The 23,318-nt window shown below is 46.7% G+C and overlaps 1 protein-coding gene across 1 annotated transcript; it reads left to right on the plus strand.

Annotated features, from left to right (window-relative positions):
• Window positions 1-3,490: 3,490 nt before the first annotated feature.
• On the plus strand, window positions 3,491-22,541 carry LOC100453229 (cytochrome P450 4F2). Its single transcript, XM_024237249.2, has 13 exons — window positions 3,491-3,544; window positions 4,014-4,212; window positions 6,524-6,668; window positions 9,641-9,694; window positions 9,785-9,912; window positions 11,759-11,880; window positions 12,514-12,784; window positions 15,051-15,117; window positions 15,305-15,434; window positions 20,682-20,815; window positions 20,910-20,974; window positions 21,148-21,230; window positions 21,640-22,541. The coding sequence occupies exons 2-13, from the start codon at window positions 4,015-4,017 to the stop codon at window positions 21,803-21,805; spliced, it is 1,563 nt and encodes a 520-aa protein (XP_024093017.2). The 5' UTR covers window positions 3,491-3,544; window position 4,014; the 3' UTR covers window positions 21,806-22,541.
• Window positions 22,542-23,318: the final 777 nt, after the last annotated feature.

A 23,318-nucleotide genomic window follows, 5' to 3' on the forward strand; every position in this document is an offset into this window, starting at 1 on the left:
CCCCTCACTCCTCCATTCCCTTTCCCAGCCTCTGGTGATCATCCTTCTACTCTCTATCTCCATGAGTTCAAAGTATCTTTTTTTTTGATATGATGTTGAAACCAGATACCATGATCACTCACCTAATTTTTGGTTCTTATGAAGGTATTTTCTTGTGTAGATATTTGTTGTATTTGGCTTTCCTGTGGAGAAGATGATCAATGAAGCATTTTATTCTGCCATCTTGCTCTACCTGCTCCTTTTTGTGATTCAGATGAGACTCCTTGAAAGCTGGTGGTTAAATTTTTAAATGCAATATTTTTGGCAGAAAATATATTCACTCATGTAAAAAATAAAATGCACAGTGAAAAATGTTTCTTGTACCTGTGCCCTTCATTTATCCAGTCTCCCCATCTTTACAAAGGTAAACACTTTTACTTTTTCTGTATCCTTTCATAGTATATTTAGGCAAATAATACATGTAATTAGTCTTCTTTTGTCAGGATGTTGAATTGCCCCCCTCCGCCGATGGTCAGTTCACCTCCCTGGGGCACGACTGTAAAACCCTCACAGCTCTTGCTGTATTCAGGGTCAACTCCACCAGCCATTTCACCCACCATATGACTCCTACAGATGAGATACATAAGGTGCAGACAGGTTGAGAGATTTGCCCAAGGTCATACAGCCAGGAAACAGCAGAACTGTATCCAAACCTAGGCCTGGTGAACATCCACAACACCGCATGCCTCCTGCGTGGTCTCAAACTCCTCCTTGTCCTTGCCTGTGGACAGCCCCACTCATCTTAAAATTACATTTACGGCCAGGCACAGTGGCTCATGCCTATAATCTAAGCACTTTGGGAGTCCGAGGCAGGAGGACAACCTGAGGTCGGGAGTTGGAGACCAGCCTGACCAAAATGGAGAAACCTCATCTCTACTAAAAATACAAAATTATCCGGGCATGGTGCTGCATGCCTATAATCCCAGTTACTTGGGAGGCTGAGGCAGGAGAATCGCTTGAACCTGGGAGGCGGAGGTTGCTGTGAGCCAAGATAGTGCCATTGCACTCCAGCCTGGGCAACAAGAGTGAGACTCCGTCTCAAAAAAAAAAAAACAAAACCCAAAAAAAGCAAAAAACCAAAAAAAATTTACTCAGTAGGCACTCTTTTTTTTTTTTTTTTTTTTTTGGTGATGAGTATCGCTCTGTCTCCTAGGCTGAAGTGCAGTGGCAGATCTCAGCTCACTGCAACCTCTGCCTCCTGGATTTAAGCGATTCTCCTGCCTCAGCCTCCTGAGTAGCTGGTATTGCAGGCACACACCGCCCTGCCCAGCTAATTTTTTGTAATTTTAGTAGAGGTGGGGTTTCACCATGTTGGTCAGGCTGGTCTCGAACTGCTGACCTCGTGATCTGCCTGCCTCGGCCTCCCAAAGTGCGGGGATTGCAGGCATGAGCCACTGCGCCTGGCCCAGTAGGCACTCTTTAAGAGCAGGTGTCACACAGTAAAAACTCTATGTAGACCATGAGTCACAGAGTGGGCACACTATAAAGAGCAGGTGGCAGCAGTAGGCACTCTTTATGTAGAGCAGGCAGCAGTGAGTAGGCACTCTTTATCAGGAGCAGATGATACTCAGTAAACACTCTTTATATAGAGCAGGTGGCATCTGTAGGCACTCTTTATCTAGAGCAAGTGGCATTCAATGGACTCTCTCTCTTTTTTATTTTTTTGTGAGACAGAGTCTCACTCTGTTGCCCAAACTGGAGTGCAGTGGTACGATCTCAGCTCACTGCAACCTCCGCCTCCCGGGTTCATGAGATTCTCCTGCCTCAGCCTCCTGAGTAGCTGGGATTATAAGTGCCCACTACCACGCCCGGCTTATTTTTGTATTTTTAGTAGAGATGGGGTTTCACCATGTTGGCCAGGCTGGTCTTGAACTCCCGACCTCAGATGATCTGCCTGCTTCAGCCTCCCAAAGTGCTGGGATTACAGGCGTGAGCTACTGTGCCTGGCCAGTAGGCACTCTTTATGTATTGCAGGTGGTACTGAGCAGGCACTTTTTATGTAGCACAGGCAAGAGTAGGAACTCTTCATGTAGAGCAAGCAGCACTCAGTAGGCACCCTTTATGTACAGAAGGCAGCCCACAGTAGGTACACTTTATGGAGCACAGGCAACACTCGAGCAGGCAGCACTCAGTAGACCCTCTTTATGTAGATCGGGAGACACTCAGTAGGAAGTCTCCATATAGAGCAGGTGGTAACAGTAGGCACTCTTTATGTACAGCACTTGGCACTCAGTAGGCATGCGTTATGTAGACAGCACCTGGTGCTCAGTGGGCACTCTTCGTATACAGGGGGTGGCACTCAATAGTCACTCATTATGTAGAGCAGGCAGCACACAGTAGGCACTCTATGAGGAATATCAGACACTGAGTATACAGGGTTAATGTAGAGCACCTGGCACACAGTAGGCACACTTTATGGAGAGCACTTGGCACAAAGTAGACAGGATTTAGCACCTGGCACACAGTAGCTGCCCTTCATTTAGAGGATTGGCAGTACAGTAGAAGTACTTTCCATGCAGCCTTTGTGCAGAGTAGAGACTGGCACGCAGCAGCTCAAGTGCTAGTTGCTACCATTTCCCTTCAACTCCTTTTTGGGGCTCCCTCCTCTTAGGAGCCCTAATTGTCCCCCTCTAAGGCCCTCATCCAACATCCCATTTCCCATATGGGAAGACTATGCCCTGGCAGTACTGACCAAAGTCAGAGCAAGGATGAGGCAGAATGAGGACTCCATTCAGGGTTCCCTGGCTCTGCCCTTCCCCTGCCTGGACCCTGTCTGTTCCCTCTCATCCTTACCCTCCACGTCCCCGCTCTGTCCTCCTATACTGAGTCCAGCCTCCAGATTTGCTTTTCCAGCTGAGCTCTTAATCTCCAGAATCTGACCCAGGTAATCCTCAGCGGGGCTGGATTCTTTGCTCCCGTGCCTAGCAGTCAGGTCTCCAACAGGGCCCTGGGCTGCCTGGAGGCAAGACTTGAACTCCTTCCTGCAGCAGGGGGATAGAGGCTTGTCTCTTCCAGGTTGCCTGATTCAGCATCCAGAAGTGGTGCACGGTGTCCTACTGGCCCAGGCTTAGAGAGGTGTACAGGAGATGGTCTGGAACAAGACTTGGCCTGGCCTGGCTCACTTGACACCTGAACTCTCAAGTTCATGCTTGTATCTGCCACACACTCAGTAGGCGCTCTTTAAGAGCAGGTGTCACACAGTAGAAACTCTATCTGACCCCTCTCGGCTTACTCTCCACCTTACGTGGGAGGTGCTGAGACCTGAGGATCCAGTGCCCGTGCTGTGTCACCCTGAGCTGGTTCCTCTGCATCCAGTTGGTCCCCCACACCCAGGTTTTGGCCGGCTGCCCAGACATGGGAGCGGCACCCAGGCTGTGGGGATTGGCTGGCCCAGCCCAGCCCAGCCCAGCCTCCCACAGCCTTCCCTACATCAGGGGCCAGGGGCAAAAACCTCCCAGAAGAAGGGGAGAGGAGGTTGTGTGGGACAAGGTGCTCCTGACAGAAGGTGCCAGAGTTGGGGTGGTGGGCCTGGGGCATCCTAGCCTGTGATGGAGACGGGCACTAGGCAAGGGGTTGGGTGCACACAGAGGTGAGCCCCGGCCTTCCCACATTCTCCATTGCTGCCCAAGGCCCAGGCAGCTCCTGGTTGCTGGCTTGGAGGATGAGTGGTTTTCTAACTGAAACCAAGCCCCTGGCAACCTCCTAACGATTCAGGCTGGGCCTTTCTGGACTTTAATCAGTTTCTCTCTCTTTCCCAATCTAAGTGCTTACCAGGTAACTGGAGGCCACTTGTCTGCTGGTTTTGGCTGGGCCTTTCTGGACTTTACCTCTCAGTCCCTGTTTATCCATCCCTGTTTACTCTTAGTGTTCTGTCTCCAGCACTGCCCATCCCTGCCTCTCTCCACTGTCCCTGGAGCTCCCTGAGCCCTTCTCTGGGCCTCAGGACCTCACTCACCATCCTGTCTGCCCTGCAGGATGCCACAGCTGAGCCTGTCCTCACTGGGCCTTGGGCCAGTGGCAGCATCCCCCTGGCTGCTCCTGCTGCTGGTCGGGGCCTCCTGGCTCCTGGCCCGCATCCTGGCCTGGACCTACACCTTCTATGACAACTGCCGCCGCCTCCGGTGTTTCCCGCAACCCCCGAAACGGAATTGGTTATTGGGTCACCTGGGCCTGGTGAGTGTGGCAGCAGGACGGGTCTTGGGTCTCAGGGTGGATGGAGTTCCTGAGGGGTAAGAATGAGGCTCAGGTGAGAGGGGGTGGGGTGGGGTCTGGGGTGGCAGAGAAGCAGGGGAGGTGTCTTACTCATTCCTCTGCTTATTCATTTCTGTGAGGTGCCAACCCAAGCCCTTCTCATCTCCCTGTTCTCCCACTCTTGGCCTGTGTTGAATCCTTTTCCTGCCTGTCTTTCCACATTAACGCACCTCTGCGGGGCTCTTGGGCAGGGGGTTGGGTGCACAGAAATGTGAGCCCCTGGTGTTCCCACATTCTCCATTGCTGGACTCGAGGCCTCCTCCACCCACTGTCCAGGGTCCTCTCCCTACCTGGCCTATTTCCTGTTATGAGGGTACAGGTGGGTCAGAGGACAGGCGTGGGCTGTCTCTCACTTCCACCACATCCGGAGGCACCTTCCTCTTATCTTGTTCCTCCCCAGTAAGATGTCCCAATGGGGTCCTATTGCCAAACCCACATAAAAGTTGGCCACTCACTTCCCCTTTCAGAAGCCTTCCTTGACCTTTCTCCTCCCCCAGACCTTGCCCTCTGACTTAGACCTGCTCTCCCCTTTGGGGAACGTGGTCTCAATCTGCTCATTGCAAATGGCAGGATTGATGGGTGTGTCCACAGGTGAAGTGGGAGGGTGCACAGGATGCACTAGCACAAAGCCTGGTGCAGAAGCTTCTCCCAGGTGGGAGCCACTGTCATGATGGACAGTTAGAGTCACCTCTGCTCCCCCAGTGGCTGCTGAGAAGGGAAGGTACCCTGTGTGCAGAACCTTCTCCATGGGAGGAAGTAGAACCTGTGTGGCTGGTGGAGGAACCAGCCAGGGCATGAAGGGATGTGGGGACCAGCCTTAGGGACATGTCCTGAGGCCATACTGCTCCCCACAAATCTCCCCTGTGAGGACCTCCTCATATGCCCACCTCTGGGCTGAAATGACTCCCAGAACAAGGAAATCTTTCCTCTTAAGCTAAGTGGGCCTCTGTGAGTGGACAGTGTGTCTTCTCCTTCTGCCTTGGGATGAGCTCTTGGGACTTGGAGGTGGCCCCAAGAGAGATAGAGCAGGAGGAATGTAGACAGATAGATAGGTAATAGGATAGATGGATGGATGGATGCACAGATAGGGTGAATAGATGGCTGGCTGGCTGGATAAGTAGATGGGTAGATAGACAGATAGATAGATAGATAACAGGATAGATGGATAGATGGACAGATGGATGCATGGATAGGATGGATGGATGGATGGATGGATAATACATACATAGAGTAGTAGATAGGATGAATAGATTAGGTGGATAGATAGGTAGAGTAGATATGTAGGATGGATAGATTAGATAGATGGATAGATAGATAGCTAGATGATGGATAGATAATAGGATAAATGGATGAGTGGATGAATGTACAGATAAGATGGATGGATGGATGGATGGATGGATGGATTGATGGGCAGATAGATATATAGATAGAAAAGTTATATAGGATGAATAGATTAGATAGATGAATAGATGGGTAGGTAGATAGATAATAGATAGATGAATAGATAGGTAGGTATGTAGCTAGATGGATGAATGGATGCATAGATAGGATGGATGAATGGATAGATAGACAGATATATAAGATAGAATGGATGAATTAGATAGATGGATAGATACATAGAAACATAGGTAGATAGATTAGATAGATAGATAGATAGATACATACATACATACATACATACATAGGTAGATATGTAGATATATATGTAGGTAAATAGATAGATGGATAGGCAGACAGATAGGTAGATAGATGATAGATAGATAGATAGATAGATAGATAGACAGACAGATAGGTAGATAGATAGATAGATATATAGAAGAGGGAGTTTATTACGGGAATTGGCTCACAGGATTATGGAGGCTGAGATGCTTTGTGGTCTGCTGTCTGCAGGCTGGAGAAACAGACACTGGTTGTGTAACTGAGTCCAAAGGCCTGAGAAGGTGGAGTTCTGGTGTCCAAGGGCAGGAGAAGATAGATGTACCAGCCCCAGAACAGAGCAAATTAGACTTTCCTCTGCTTTTTTGTGCTACCTGGGTTCTCAACAGATTGAATGAGCTCTGCCTACACTGGGGAGGGTGATTCTTCCTTCCTCAGTTTACCAAATTGAATGCCAGTCTCTTCTGGAAATACACTCACAGACAGATGATCAGCTATCTGGGCATCGTTTAGCCCAGTCAAGTGGACACCTAGAATTAACCATGACAGGAGGTGACGGCCCCTGCCTTGCTTGCAGGTCACCCCCACGGAGCAGGGCATGAGGGTCCTGACTCAGCTGGTGGCCACCTACCCCCAGGGCTTTAAGGTCTGGATGGGCCCCATCTTCCCCGTCATCCGTTTTTGTCACCCCAACATCATCCGGTCTGTCATCAACGCCTCAGGTACCACCTGGAACACTTGGTGGTGGGTGCTGTGGTGCATTTGAGGCCTGCAAGTCCCTCTATCCCCAAGCTCCTGTGTGGCCCCTGCAGTACTCTGGTCTCTCCTTTCCTTCTCTCTCAGCCATCTTCATCTTTCTTTCATGTATTCACCAATTCCCATCTCAGCATCTCCTCTCTCCATTGCCACCCAACCCCCTGTCCTGGTGTTCTGGGCAGCCCTGGGGTGCCAAGAGACCTCAACCCAAGGCCCTGTCCTGGAGGAACCCCCAAGCTTAAGGAGGTGGATGTGGACAGAGACATCCCCAGCTTCATGGGGTCAAGAAAGGGCCAGAGGGAGATGGATGACAGCCCAGAGAAGAGCAAGTTCTCTGCTGGGGCAGTCTGGAAGCCTTCCTGGAGGAAGAGTTACTGGATCCGTGTCTGGAACAATGAGCAGAAATGTTTGAAAGGAGAGTGCAGGGTGATGCAATTGGGCATCATTAGTGTTCAAGACCCCTTGCCAGGTCTAGCGTCACCTTGCCTGTCACAAAGCCTAGAACAATGAGGAGAACTTGTGGCTGGTGGAGGATCTGGACTGTTATTTCCGTGATGTCCATGTCTGGTGTGGGTCAAGTCCTTTTACCCCATCCTGTAGTTTGTCTGCCCTAAGTTCATTGCTCTCCTGCTCTAGGCCCTGGGAATCTCCAAAAGGAGACTCCACCCCAGCTTGGGATCCTCTCATTGACCCCTGTGCTTTCCTTCTTGGAGATGCCAGGCTGAGCAGAGGAACAGGCAGCATCCTACAGAGACCATGGCTCTGGCCTCAAAATGCTGAGTGACTCTGGGCTGGTTCCCAGCTGTCTCTGGTTATTGAGGTCTCTTTCAGTTGTGAGTGGTGGAAATCCAACCTGGTGTGGTCTAAGCAAAGAAAGATAATCTATTGATTTTAAAGTCCAGGGAGGATGGCCTTCAGGCATGGCTGGATCCAGGTCTCACACAGTGTCACTGGGAGTCTGTCTTCCTCTCTTGGCTTTAGCTTTCTCCACGCCACTTTTGCTTTCAAGACAGCCTTTCCCTCATGACGTCAACAATGAGTCTTAGAAGCTCAATTCTCATGGGAAAGCCCACATTTCCCCCAGAGTTCCCAGAAAAGGCCCATGATTTACTTCTCCTGACCGGGATCACTGGACCAATTTTTCACCCAGTCCCTGTGTTTCTGATTGCCTAGTCTTGGCAGGCCTGGGCCTTCTAGAGCTACTGTTTTGGGGGCACAAAGAAGTTTGATGGTTAAGGACTCAGGCCATGGGTGCAGATAGACCCAGTCTCAGGCCTCAGGCTTGCCATGGTCTGGGACTATGGGCAAATTACTTTATCATTTAGAGCCTCAGTCTTTTCATCTGGAAAATGGGATGAATGAGAGCCCAGGGAACATGGTGTGTGGATCCACATGGGGAAAGACCTTTTCTGTCTGTGTAACTGAAGGACTGCAGAGTCCTGCATGGAGGATGTGAGAAGGAAGCCCAGCGGGGGCTCAGCACTGAGGGGGAGATGAGATGCTGCTTGAAATTCTCAGGGAGAGGGCCTCCACCTCTTCCCTGCAGATCCTTCTCTCTCACAGCCTAGGAGAGCATGAATTGGGTCCTGTGTCTTTCTCTCCAGATTCACAGCTCGGAGGAAGGTCTCCTATACACACAAAGCCTGGCATGCACCTTCGGTGATATGTGCTGCTGGTGGGTGGGGCCCTGGCACGCAATCGTCCGCATCTTCCACCCCACCTACATCAAGCCTGTGCTCTTTGCTCCAGGTAGACACTGCACTGGCCACTCCAGGTAGACACTCCTCTGGCCACGCCTCGCCCACAACTGGGGTTTCTGTGCTGCCTCCAGCGCGTCATGTGCCCATGTGCAGACAGAAGGGGTTGTGTTGGAGATGCCACTGCCTCCATCTCCCCTGGACTTCCATCTGTCTGACCTCTGTTCCTGTTTGCTCATGTCTGGGAAGTGTCTCTATGATGGCTGTTATATAGTCAAGTCTGCTGTACGGCTACGTCTTGTCACGTGTATATTTACACCTGGGTCCTGGTTACACGTGAAATATGTTATACCTGGTTACATCTGGTATATCATTCCAACTGAGGTCATGTAGAGCTGGTCATGTGTGGGGTTCGTCTGTGGCCAAGGACATTTGGGGCATGTGAGGGCCTGTTTGGTTCTTGTCTCAGGTGCTGTTTGACATTGCCGTTTTCTCCTGCTGGTCACATCTGGGCCATGTTTCTGGGTTGTGTGAGGTCTGGGACCCAGGGTCCCTACGTGAACTGTCTGAGACATTATTTGAGTCTTGTCTGAGGCATGTGTTATAGTATGTTTTGGTCATACCTGAGGAACAGTCTGGGTCACATGTTGGCTATGTCTGGGATGTTAAAGTTACCATATTTATATTCAACCCAGAGCCTGTATGTGGAGCACGCTTTTAAGGTCATGTTAGACCATCTCATATGCATGTTAGAGCATACTGTCTCATGTTACGAATTGTCATGTATTTTGTGGCCATGTCAGGACATGTGAACACATGTCAGGATCATATCTCATGTCCAGGTCCATGTCAGAAGATGCCATGTCAGAAGATGTCAGAGAGTGCTGGGACAGACAGAGTGTCCTAGGTCCTTGTGAAGGCATTCTGTAGAGTGCTGAGCTGTGTTCAGGGTTTGCAGAACATGTTAGATCATGTAGGAGGCGTGTCAAGGCATGCTGGAGCCCTGACATAGCTCCTATGTGCCATGTTAGGCAGTGTCATTGCTGTACTGTGCTGCTGTAGCCTGGACTGGTCTTCCCTCCTCTCCCCCATCCTGCCTTCTTCCTCTGCCCTTGACCCTCTTCTTGCTATGTGTGGCTTGGAGGGGAGAAGTGCAAATCTCTTGCTGGGAGACTCCCCCCACCCCCAAAGTTCCTCCTTCACCTGCCTCCGTGGCCCCTGATTGTCCTCATTTATGTCAGCCGCCATTGCACCAAAGGACAAGGTCTTCTACAGCTTCCTGAAGCCCTGGCTGGGTGAGTATCTGCAGGTGAACAGGGTTGGGAACAACCTGGGGGGCCGGGGAGAGAGATGCCCTTGAGCATGGCCCTTGGCTGCCCTGCCAGGGGATGGGCTCCTGCTGAGTGCTGGTGACAAGTGGAGCCGCCACCGTCGGATGCTGACGCCCGCCTTCCATTTCAACATCCTGAAGCCCTACATGAAGATTTTCAATGAGAGTGTGAACATCATGCATGTGAGTTATTTGAAGCCAAGGTCCCAGCTGCAGTCTTTGGTTGGGGGGAGCCACAGACAGATCTAGTCTGGAATTTTGGCTCTGCTGGGTGCCATTGGGCCATTGCTCTTTCTCACTGAGCCTTGGTTTCCTCAACTGTAAAATGGGGATAATAATCCCTACTTAAAAGAAGGTCAAGGTGATGCAGTGGAGTCATGTCTCTGGTGCATAGTAGGTGCACAGAAGGTGTCTGTTTCTATGTTTGCGTCACCCGAACCCTGTAAACTCAAGAGGGTCTTGACGACAGTTGCATAGTAGCTGTTGCTGATAAGAAACAACCTGAAAACTCATTGGTTTAAACCAATAAAGGTTTATGAATCCTGATAAGTCTGTGGGACAGTTGGTGGGTTCTTCTGGATGTGGATGGAAGCGATCACTCATGGTACATGAGCAGCCTGGGGTCAGGTAGGCAGCCTTGTCGGTGTTGGCTGAGTTCTCTCACATGTTTGGGTTTTGGCTGGCTTCAGACCGATACGGATGGCCTCAGCTTGGATGCCTGGATGTTCCTCCATCTGATTCTCTCCCTCCAGAAGGTGTCCCATGGTTTACAATACAGATAGGGTTCCAGGGAATAAGATGAGGCTTAGCTTCATTAGTTATCACCTCATTATTTTTACCACATTGTATTTTGACATCAAAAGCCAATAGTCCAACACAGAATCAATGGTGGGGGGTAAAATAGGCTCTGTCTATTATTGGGAGCTTCTGAAAAAGCACATTGCAAAGGGTGTGGATATGGGGAGAAGGGAAGAATTGGGGCAAAGGTTTTGTGAAGTGTTTAGAATTTTTTAACTTTAAAATTGATGTTAAGCTAGTTACTGTTTCATAAATTATTCTGGAAGAACAAGAAACTCCTGGGTCAGAGACAAAGGATAGTTTTACTATTCATGACAGAGAGCAGCATGTGTTGCTTGTTAGATTGCATTTCTTCTCCAAGCCTCTCAAATCCCATGAGCTGACACAGGTGGGCTTCTATAAATGCCTGCTGACATCATTTATTGCATTACAGGGAAGGGGCATTAGGTTTAGGAATCTGTTTTTATAGCAAGCAGAAGCAGCATATCCAGGGGGTGTCCCTTATCCTCAAAGTTATTTTCTGCAAACACAACTCTGAGAAATTTTTCAAGTTAAGAACATCAGCATCTTGCATTTGTGACATGCCCAGAAAGGGTGCTCAGGACTCATGGAGGACTACCTCTACAAACCTAGGATATTTTTATAATCAATTTATAACTGCAGATGAGGAAACCCAACATTTATTGAGAACTCACAATATGCCAGAAACAATGCCATGTACCCATTCCATGATATGAGTATATATTGTCTAACTTGATTTTAACAACTCTGAGAAGGAGAGATTATGTATTTCTGCCCCATGGTAGATGATGAAACTGCAGGTCTGAGAGATTAGGGAGCTAACCCAAGTTCACCCAGCTAATGAGTGAGCTTGGCATGGTGGAGCAGAGTTTCTAACACGAATTATATGGCTCCAAAGCACATAATCTTAACTGTTCCTGAATATCTGACAGGTGGGATATAGGGGAGGGTAATGAGTTGACTAATGGCACACAGAGCACAGGGGGCAGAGCTAGAACTTGAACCTAGGTCTCCTAACTCCCAATCTTGGGTCTTCATGTCTTAATAGTAACAGCTTTTGCTTGCACCGTAACCTGGTGCTCCCGGGTAAAGAGTCCCTGGGGAGAAGATGAAGAGGCTTATTCTGGGACGTGCATATTGATTGTTGGGGTTGGAGAGCTGCTCAAGGGAGCAAGGGACTTGCCCCAGCTCTGTCCCCTTCTCTGGCTAGGCCAAGTGGCAGCTCCTGGCCTCAGAGGGTAGTGCCCGTCTGGACATGTTTGAGCACATCAGCCTCATGACCTTGGACAGTCTGCAGAAATGTGTCTTCAGCTTTGACAGCCATTGCCAGGAGTAAGTTCTTGCCCAGGGTCTGGGATCTTGGGCCGTGGACACAAAGTTGGTAGGTGGGGGGCGGGGGAGGACTGAGCAGGGAAATCAGACAAACCTTCTTGGAGGAGTTTTGTTATACCTGATCATTGAAGGACTGGTATGAATTTTATCTTGAGGTTTCTAGGGACTCATTAAAAGGGTTTGAATTGGTGGGTGTGGTCAAAGTGGGTCTCTGTCAGGGACTGACTGTAATGTAGCACTAAATGGAGTTAATACTGATGCAAAGAAGCTAGGGTGGAAGCTGGACCATGGACCAGTTGGAGGAGGATAAAGTCTGAGCTTTGTGGACAGCTTCAGGAAGGAGAAGGGGCAAGACTGTATACTGGGAGGGAGAGAGAGAATAGGAGCATAATGTGCAAACTATCCTCTGGGTGCCTAGCTGCATGGAGGCATCTCACAGAGATGGGATGCAGGGAGAGATAAAAGAGCCTGGAGAGTCAATTTCATGCTGATCCCCACCCTGCATCTGAGGGGTCATCTGTTCCTGGATATCCCGTTTACTGATAGGAGGTAGCTCCTGGCTGCTGGTGGGAGGTGATCCTGGGGCTTCAGGTATATTAAATTGTTGCCTCCCTTTCTGCCCTTATCCTGCAGGAAGCCCAGTGAATATATTGCCGCCATCTTGGAGCTCAGTGCCCTTGTGACAAAAAGACACCAGCAGATCCTCCTGTACATAGACTTCCTGTATTATCTCACCCATGATGGGCAGCGTTTCCGCAGGGCCTGCCGCCTGGTGCATGACTTCACAGATGCCGTCATCCAGGAGCGGCGCCGCACCCTCCCTAGCCAGGGTGTTGATGACTTCCTCCAAGCCAAGGCCAAATCCAAGACTTTGGACTTCATTGATGTGCTCCTGCTGAGCAAGGTGGGCCTCTCTAAGATATGAATTCAAGAAGTAGAAGGGAGCTTCATGTGAAATGTCAGATGAAAGAATTTGAACTTGATCCAAAGGGCACTGGGGAGCAATGGAAGGTGACTGAGGAAGGGAGGGACAAGTCAGAGATAGGTTTTGGAGATAACTCTGTGGACTAGCACCTAGCAGGGACTGCTAAATGAAATTGTGATGAGTCTGAGATTTACTCTATTTATAAGTTAATAAGCGAATTGGCCATCTTTTAATCTATATATCTACATCTATACCTATGTCTGGGTCTATGTTTATGTTTTTGCCTATGTCTTTCTGTATCTTTGTCTCTGAGTTTGTGTCTCTGTCTATGACTATGACTACGTCTATGTCTTTGTCTTTGTCTTTTTCATTGGCCATATCTGTATGTCTTTGTTTGCATCTCTGTCTTCATCTTTGTCTATGTTTACGCCTTTGTTCCCTCCCTCCCTCCCTGCCTCCTGTCTTTCTTTCTTTTTTTATTCTTTCTTTCTTTCCCTCCCTCCCTGCCTCCCTCTCTCTCTCTTTCTTTCTTTCTCTCTCTCTCTTTCTTTCTTTTTCTCTCTCTCTCTCTTTTCTTTTTTTGACGGAGTCTCACTCTATCACCCAGGCTGCAGTGCAATGGCATGATTTTGGCTCACTGGTAACCCCTGCCTCCCGGGTTCAAGTGATTCTCCTACCTCAGCCTCCCAAGTAGCTAGGACTACAGGGGCACGCCACCATGCCTGGCTAACTTTTGCATTTTTAGTAGAGACGAGGTTTCACCATGTTGGCCAGGCTGGTCTCGAACTCCTGACCTCATGATCCATCCGCCTCGTCCTCCCAAAGTATTGGGATTACAGGCGTGAGCCACTGTGCCCCACCTTGTCATGTCTTTTCTATGGCTGTATTTATGTCTTTTTCTAAATCTATATTTTCGTCCTTGTCTATGTCTAAGTGTCTGTGTCTGTGTCTATGTCTTTGTCTTTTCTCTGTGTTTGTGTCTTTGTCTCAGTGTATGTCTATGTCCATGTTTTTTTGTCTGTGTCTGTAATTATGTCTATGTCAATGCTATGTCTATATCTTTGTCTTTTTTTTTTTTGAGATGGAGTCTTGCTGTGTCACCCAGGCTGGAGTGCATTGGTGCGATCTCGGCTTACTGCAACCTCCGCCTCCCGGGTTCAAATGATTCTCCTGCCTCAGCCTCCCAAGTAGCTTGGATTAGAGGCACCTGGCTAATTTTTTGTATTTTTAGTACAGATGGAGCTTCACTATTTTTAGTCTCAAACTCCTGACCTCGTGATCTGCCCGTCTCAGCCTCCCAAAGTGCTGGGATTACAGGTGTGAGCCACCGCACCTGGCCATATTTTTGTCTTTGAATGTGCCTGTGCCTGTGTCTGTTTTTGTCTGTACATGTTTATGTCTATGAATATTTGTGTCTGTGTCTATGTTTATGTGTATTTGTGTGTCTGTATTTATGTCTAAGTCTATGACTTTTTCTGTGTGTGTCTGTGTCTATATCTGTGTGTCTATGTCTTTGTGTATGTGTATGTCTGTTGTGACAGAGGCATTAAATCTCTGGATCAGAGCAGCTCATGTCTTGCTTACGGCAATACTATCAGCCAGAGTAGGATTGTGGCACTCACTCTCCATCCCCAAGTCAAATTCCTCAAGGGCAATGCAATGTTTTCACCTGTATGTGCAGCAGAGTTTGTACCCTAGGAAACGCACCCTATATTATGAGTCTCAGCACATTTTCTATAGAGAGAGAGAGAAAGGAAGAAAGAGAGAGGGCACCAGCTTTGTGAGAGATTATGTGCTTTGTTCTGGATGCCATATTCCATAGACTTACAACTCAAATGTCTCCAGGGAGATAAGATTCATTTACCACTGTAGAATGTGGGCAAATATCTTTGAAGCAATACTTAATCTCTAATTTCCAAGACAAATTGCCATTTAATTATCCTGTAACCCAGGTTGCCAGTAATTTTTTCTCAGAAAGTTTTCATCAGACAGAAACATGAAAGCATTCATGGGTCATTGAGTCTTCCCATTAGGGACCAAAGAAAAGGCAAGGAAGCCAGGGAGGAAGCCCATGGGGTCGGGGCTCTGGCCGTGGTGACCAAGAAGGGTCTAGGAGTGCAAGATGGGCTTGGGTTTCTGGAAAGAGGATGAATCTTCAGAGATTGTCTCATATTAGACTCAAGAGCCCTCAGGGGTACTGTGACCTTTTATGGGGGTGGGGGGGGGGTTATTGCCTTCTCTCCAGGATGAAGATGGGAGGAAGTTGTCTGATGAGGACATAAGAGCAGAAGCTGACACCTTTATGTTTGAGGGTGAGGGCCCCAGTGTGGGGCTAGAGTGGGGACTTGGATATCTCCATTCCAGGAACAGGGTGGGTGGACCCCTCACACTTCCCATCCCCCTTTCCCCATCCTCCCTGAGGTCCTCAATGCATGGTTGCTATCCTCCCTTGGGTGCTGAAGCAGCCCAGAGACCCAAGCCTGCCTTGCTACCCCCCAGGCCATGACACCACGGCCAGTGGTCTCTCCTGGGTCCTGTACCACCTTGCAAAGCACCCGGAATACCAGGAGCGCTGTCGGCAGGAGGTGCAAGAGCTTCTGAAGGACCGTAAGCCTAAAGAGATTGAATGGTGAGTGCAGGTGCTGGTGCCCTGTTCCTGAGCCTCTCTCATTGGCTCTGTTCCCCAGGTGGGGAGGGGAGAAGGGGTTGTTTTTGTTGATTCTGCCACTATTGCTTAGTGGGAATAGGAGCAGAGGACCACAGGCAGGACTTAGTACCAATCTTGACTGTCTAGGGAAAGGTTATAGGCCCTTAGGACAGAAAGACCTGGGCTTCTGAGAGAATTGGTGATGATATGTGAGGACAGATAACGCCACTTAGCACATGTTCAGCAAATGAACTTCCCCTCCACTCTCTTCCTTTTCTCCCAGAAATATTTTTTGGAATGACTTCACTTGTTGAATGTTTGCTCTTCTGTTCCCTAATTCCTACCCTTCTGTCCAGTCCAGGAATTTATAAGGGAGACCTGGCGGTAAAATTCATCCATTCTTGTCCAGAACACCTGCATCATTCATCCATCCAGTCCTCATTCAGCAAATGCTCTCATACTGCATTCTCACCCCCACACCTGTGCACAGCATCTTTCTGTGCTCTGGAGACCTGGGAAGGACCCAACCAGGGATCTATTTTCCAGGTACTCCCAGCCTGGTGGGGGAACTGTCTCTGGGCAGGACAGCCCCAGCCCACGTGGGCAGGGATGGGGTTTACAGTAAGGGAAGCAGGACTAGGGGGGTATAGAAAGTGTCTCAGTTGAAAGCCTGAATAATGATCAGTAGATAATTGGGTACAGTTGGGGAGCAGTGCTGTAGGTCAAGAAGACCGCCTGGGGTCTTCGGGGGAGGAAGAGAGAGAGGAGAGAGAGAGAGAGTGAGACAGCGAGAACAGGGTCAGGACAGAAAGGAGGAGAAGGGGAGAGAGAGGAAGAGACTGAGTTGTGGTGAGATGATAAAACCAGAGATGGTAGCAGGGGCTGGCTGTGGAAGCCTTGGGGAAAATGTTAATGGCTTCAGTTTTAGCCCAAGGGCAATAGGGGGCCATGAGAAGTGTTTGAACAGGGGAGGGACAAGTCACATCTGGGTACCAGGAAGATCTTTCTAGGGCTAGTGTGGAGGGCATACTGGAGAGGACCAGCTGTAGAATGAGGGCACAGTGGGGACATTCTGAGGCTCAAGCCAGGCCAGGGGCTGGAGGAAGGAGAGGAAGCATTGGAGTGGACGAGTGTCTTGGATTCAGGGTCCTCCCGTCCACGACTTTGCCCAGCACAGCAGTCCTGGGAGGGGAAGAAACATTTTTATGCTTTTAAAATAAAGAATATTTTTGCAATTTTATTTTTTAAAACACATTTTTATTGATGCATAATAGATGCACAGTTTTGAAATACATGTGATAATCTAATACATTCATATAATTGATAAAGATCAAATCAGTGTACTTGGGATATCCATCGCCTGAAGTATTTGTCTTTTCTTTATGCTAGAAACATAACTAACATAAGCAAACTACTTTCTAATGTACAGTACATATTGTAAACTACAGAGAACCTGCTGATCTATCGAGTGCTAGGTTTTATTTCTCCCATCAAACCTCAAATTTGTACCCATTAATCAACTTCTCCTTATCCTTCCCTCCCCTCTGCCAATCTGTCTTCTTTTTTCATGAGATCCACTTTTTCAGCTCCCACACGTGAGTGAGAACATGCAATATTTGTCTTTCTGTTTTTGGCTTATTTACTTACCACAATGACCTCCAGTTCCATCCATGTTGCCACAAATGACAAAATTTCAGTCTTTTAAAAGGCTGAATAGTATTCCATTGTATATACACACTACATTTTCTTTATCCATTCATCTATTGATAGACACTTAGGTTGATTCCATATTTTGGCTGTTGTGAATAGTGCTGCAATAAATACGGAAGTATAGATATCTCTTCAACAGATTTATTTTCTTTCTTTGGGATAGAAGTTTCTTCTCTTTCTTTTCAGTAGTGGAATTTCTGGGTTATATGTTAGTTCTAGTTTTAGTTTTTGAGGAACCTCTGTGCTGTTCTCTGCAGTGGCTGCACTAATTTATATTCCCACCAACAGTGTGTGAGAGTTCCCTTTTCTCCATATCCTCACCAGCATCTATCATTGCCTGTCTTTTTGATAAAAGCCATTTTAACTGGAATGAGATGATATCTCATTGTGGTTTTGATTTGCACTTCTCTGACGGTTAGTGACATTGAGCATTTTTCCATCTACCTATTGGCCATTTGTATGTTTTATTTTAAGAAATGTCTATTCAGATCTTTAGCCCATTTTAAAATCAGATATTTGGTTACTTTTCCTGTTGAGTTGTTTGAGCTGTTTATATATCCTGGTTATTAATCGTTTGTCAGATGAGTAGTTTGCGAGTATTTTCTGCCATTCTGTGGGCTGATTCTTTGCTTTGTTGATTGTTTCCTCTGCTGTGAGAAGCTTTTTAGCTTGATATAATCTCATTTCTCTATTGCCTGTGCTTTTGAGGTCTTACATAGAAAGTCTTTGCCCAGACCCATGTCCCGGAGTATAAAACCAAGATTTCAAGCAAAATTATGTGTGTAGTTTAAAAAAATGGTCGAAAGACTTTATGACAAAAATGAAGTTCCTTATTAAGCTCCACCTTAGCAGTGACTACAGTCAACAGTTCTCTGTGTATTCTTCTAGAAAATGGCTATCCCGATGCCCACATTTATATGAACTCACACTGTAACTTTTATTTATATGAACACATACTGTGCTTTTCTTTGTAAATGAAAGTCCATAAAATAGACACAGGTCTGCATATTATCTCTGAGATCTTTTACTTTTCTCAAAATATGCATTTTGGAAAATGAGTTTGTTTTTAAATTTGTTCTTTGTCTTTAATTGACAAGTTTTAATTATGTATGTTTAGAGGCACAATATGATGTTATGATATATGTATACAACCTGAAATTATTAAATCAAGGTAATGAACAAATCCATCACTTCATGTGTTTATCATTTTTGTGTTGAGAACATTTGAAGTTTACTTTCTTGGCAATTTCAACTAATACAATACATTGTTCACTAAAGGCACCAGGCTGGGCAGCAGATCTCAAAAACTTATTCTTGTTGTCTAACTGAAGCTTCTACCCTTTGACCAACATTTCACCCTTCTCTGTCCCTCCCCTAGCCCTGGCCTCTGGTAACCACCATTCTATTCCTATTTTTATGAGCTCAACTCTTTTAGGTCCCAAGATAAGTAAGATAATGTACGTTTGTCTTTTCTGCACCGGGCTTACTTCACTTAGCATAAGTTCCTCCAGGTTCTTCCATGTTGTGGCAAATGAGATAATTTTTTCTTTTTTAAAGGCTAGATGGGATTCCATTGTGTATACATATACACCACATGGAAAAACAGCATTAAATTACAAAATGAATGATAAAAAAGAGTTCTTCTTGCACCAAATGAGACATTACAGATAAGACTGGGGTTTTCCTTGACAATCCTGCCACCTGACCTAGTCCTTTCTCATTCTCCAAAGGTGTCTCTAGAGCCATAGATTTGTTGTCTATCTATCTATCTATCTATCTATCTATCTATCTATCTATCTATCTATCATCTATCTATCTATCTATCTATCATCTATCTATCAATGTATCTATCATCTTTCTCTATTATCTATCTATCTATCTATCTATCTATCTATCTATCTATCTATCATCCATGTATCTCTGTATCTATCATCTATGTAACTATGTCTCTATCATCTATTATCTATCTCTCTATTTATCTACCTATTACCTATGTATCTATCTATATCATCTATTTATCTATCTATCCATCTATCAATGATCTATCTCTCCATCATCTATGAATCATTCATTTTTATAAATATATATCCATATACTTCTTGCTGTTTTACATGTACATATGTATATATTTGTCACTTTCTTTCACTCAACAGGGTGCCTTAATGCTATCTTTTCCTGAGTGTTGTATATTTTATTCCATATTTTATTCAGCTCATTTCTATGTTGAAGAGGACATTAAACATTTTCCATTATAGTAGATATTTCCAATTTGCCTTCCAGAGTGTCTGTACTGATTTACCTTCTAGCCTGCAGTATGTGATGAGACTAGTGATCCCTATTTCCTTCTTTTGTATAGCTGTATAGTATTCCATTGTGTGGCTGTTTATCTAAACATTTTCCCATTAATGTATATTTGGCTTGTCTCCAAACTTTTGCTAAACTGGACATGATGCAGTCAGCACGTGTGCACAGTGACCATTCCTTACATGTATAAGCATCTCTGCAGGACAAATTCTCTGAAGTGCAATTGCTGAATCAGAGACCATTTGCACTGTATAATAATTATTTTTTTTGAGACAGTTTCATTCTTGTTGCCCAGGCTGGAGTACAGTGGTGTGATCTCAGCTCACTGCAAGCTCCGTCTCCCAGGTTCAAGCAATTCTGTCTCAGCCTCCCAAGTAGCTGGGATTACAAGTGCCCGCCACCATGCCTGGATAATTTTTTTGTAGAGATGGGGTTTCACCATGTTGGCCAGGTTGGTCTCGAACTCCTAACCTCAGGTGATCTGCCTGCCTCGGTCTCCCAAAGTGCTGGGATTACAGGCATGAGCCACCGTACAATACGATTGCAAATGCTTTACTATTAGCTGAGTTTTATGGCACAAACTTTCCCATAACTTTACCGATAGTACTATTGTATTATTGAATTTTAAATCTTGGCCAGTCTTCATATTTCTTCTTTTGATGGACATTTTAAAAAAATAAGAGTGAGGCTGAACATCTCTTGCACATGTTGATGTTATTTGCTTTCTTTTTATGGAACTAGTTTTCCTATTATTTTTCCTCTTTTTCTTTGGACTCTTTAAAAGTATTTACTTTTAAGAATGTGTATTAAGATAGATTTTTTTCTGCCTAGTGTTGCAAAATATTGCCTTTTAACTTTTGGAGGGTACTTTTGATTAATTTTTATGACGTTAAGTTGGTCCACATTCTTCTTTCACAACTGTAAAATCCATCCATTTCCCAGGATTTTGTTTGGGGTGGGTGGGGGCCCCTTTACCAAATGTGAAGTTTTCACTTATTCTCATGTCTTTTTCTGAGCTCTTTATGCTGTTCCATGGGTCTATTTTCTTGTTTCTGCAACAGTGCCACACTGTTTTTATTCCTGCGACTTTGTAACAATTCTTTTAAAAAGTTTATTTCGTTACAGGGAGAAAAGGTCTCACTTGCAAACAGAGAGAAGCTGGAGAGTTGTGTCTTTGCTCCCTTCATAATGATTGGGGCTGGGGTGTTTCCTCAGGGATGACTTGGCCCAGCTGCCCTTCCTGACCATGTGCATTAAGGAGAGCCTGCGGCTGCATCCCCCAGTCCCTGCCGTCTCTCGCTGCTGCACCCAAGACATTGTGCTCCCAGACGGCCGGGTCATCCCCAAAGGTGCCCACAGCCTCAGGGGGAGGAGCCTCCTGGGTAGGAAGAGGGGCCCCTCAGGCAGGGAACCTTGTCCTGACTGCCCCCTTCTCTCCCACAGGCGTTATCTGCCTCATCAGTGTTTTTGGAACCCATCACAACCCAGCTGTGTGGCCGGACCCTGAGGTGCGGGCCCCCCTCTCTGTTTTTGTCCTTTCCAAGTCTCCTAGAGGAGGTGGCAGGGTTTTGATCAGGAGTATCCAACATCACCTCCCTCAAACACACACAACTGTCTGTCTCTCCAAGGCTGGTGGACCTGGGAGACCCCACCCAACAACCCTTCTTGGTCTCACCTCCAGGTCTATGACCCCTTTCGCTTTGACCCAAAGAACATCAAGGAGAGGTCATCTCTGGCTTTTATTCCCTTCTCAGCAGGGCCCAGGTAAGGGCGGCCTGTGTCTGAGGCGGGGATGGGGAGATGGGTGCAGGTGTCTGGGCATGACAGTGGGGAAAATACGGACATTGTAGACGGTCCGAGTTCCAGCTCTCCTTCCCTCATCTCCTCTGGAGTTTATGGGAAAAGGCCCATAGAGTAGGTTTGGGTTGATCCTAGAAGGATCCCTAGTGTGCTCAGAGCTCCCTCCCACCCCATCTTGGTCTAGGCTGGGGGCTGGATCTGGGCTAGGCTCGCAGTATATGCAAGCCCACTTGGGGATCCAGGCAAGGATACTCCCTTCTCTGTTCCTCAAACTGACCTGGGCGGGGTTGGGTGTCCCAGGCCAGGTTTCCAGCTTGATGGGGCCAGGATGGGGCTCCCGGGTGCAGTCAGAGTTTCCACCCCTCTCCCCAAGGAATTGCATCGGGCAGGCCTTCGCGATGGCCGAGATGAAGGTGGTCCTGGGGCTCACGCTGCTGCGCTTCCGCGTCCTGCCTGACCACACCGAGCCCCGCAGGAAGCCGGAGCTGGTCCTGCGCGCAGAGGGCGGACTTTGGCTGCGGGTGGAGCCCCTGAGCTGAGTTCTGCAGAGACCCACTCTGACCCCACTAAAATGACCCCTGATTCATTAAAAGTGAAGCCTAGAATTACCCTAAGACCCTGTTCCACAGTCCTGTATTCCATCCTAGATATCTACTCAAAATAATTGAGACAAGTGTTCAAACAAAAAGACGCTTGTGCGTGAATATTCATGGCAGCCCTATTCACAGTAGCCAAACGATGAAAACAACCCCAAGGTATATATTAGCAGATGAAAGGATAAACAAAATGTGATCCATCCATGCAATGGAATATTACACAGCCATAAAAAGGAATGAAGCAGTGATCCCTACTACACTGTGGATGAACCTTGAATACATGATACTGAATGAAAGATGTCAGATGCAAAAGGTCACATAGTGTACGGTCCTTTTATATGAAATTTCCAGAACAGGCCAATCTGAAGAGATGTATAGCAGACTGGTGGCTTTCAGCAGCTGTGGGGAGGTGGGACTGAGGAGCGACTGCTAATCAGGATGGGGTTTCCTCCCGGGATGGTGAAAATGTTCCAGACCTAGATAGTGACGAAGGCAGAATGACATTGTGAGTGCAGTAAATGTTATTGAATTGGACACTTTAAAATGGTTGAAATGGTGATTTTTATGTGAATTCTACCTAAACATGCTATTACAGCTCGTATATACTTTTTCCATCTCGATTCTTCACAAAGGAATATGTTGTGAGCATCTTTCCATGACATTAAATCATCTTAGGAAACATTATTTTGTGTTCTTCAAAATGTGCATGTTAAGTATTCAAATCAGTCTTAAATTTTTAAAAAGATGTAATTTTAGAAAATAATTTAAAAGGGTTTGTCTCAGTTTGTAAGATTTCTTTTCATGCACTTTAATGGCTTGAGGTATCATTATCAGTTACAAATCGCGTTATTCTTCATCAAATGACTTTTGGAGTAGAGATTTTATTTTTATAGCAATAGATGCACAGATATTCCTGTAAGATACAGGTGTGGTTAGACACTTTTCTATAACAGGTATGCCCTGCAAACTCCACAGACACTGACTGTTTTGGTCCTATTAACAAGTAGACCACTGAGAAGGGAGAAGGTGACGTTTTACCTTTCCCAGGTAAAAGTGGTTTTCATCCTCACACCAATTTTATGGACTGGACGTTAACTGTCTTGCTCAAGGTCACTCTGTGAGTGGAAGAGTGGGGACAAATCTGGTTCGTTTGGCATCAGAGGTCATGACTTCTCCTACCACAGAAGTAATTTTCAAAATAAGTCTCTGCCCTAGACACATCAGATCATCTGGGGACCACTCCAGAGTGAGTAGACGAGACTTTGACAGGGGTGCCTAATTTTTTTTTTTTTTTTGAGATGGAGTCTTGCTCTGTTGCCCAGGCTGGAGTGCAGTGGCATGATCTCGGTTAATTGCAACCTCCGCCTCCTGGGTTCAAGTGATTGTCTCTGAATCTCCTAGGTCTGCACCAAGATATGGCGCCTGACATCCTCCCCGCCCATGTTTAGAGACGAGC

This window comes from Pongo abelii, chromosome 20 (assembly GCF_028885655.2).
Source record: "Pongo abelii isolate AG06213 chromosome 20, NHGRI_mPonAbe1-v2.0_pri, whole genome shotgun sequence".
NCBI classification, from domain to species: Eukaryota; Metazoa; Chordata; class Mammalia; order Primates; family Hominidae; genus Pongo; species Pongo abelii.

Bases quoted from the DNA above. Each gene is read 5' to 3' on its own strand.
- LOC100453229 (XM_024237249.2), top strand. From the start codon at position 4,015: ATGCCACAGCTGAGCCTGTCCTCACTGGGCCTTGGGCCAGTGGCAGCA. The intron at 12,785-15,050 runs GTGGGCCTCTCT...CCTTCTCTCCAG, and splicing joins ATGTGCTCCTGCTGAGCAAG to GATGAAGATGGGAGGAAGTT. The intron at 20,975-21,147 runs GTGCGGGCCCCC...TCTCACCTCCAG, and splicing joins CTGTGTGGCCGGACCCTGAG to GTCTATGACCCCTTTCGCTT.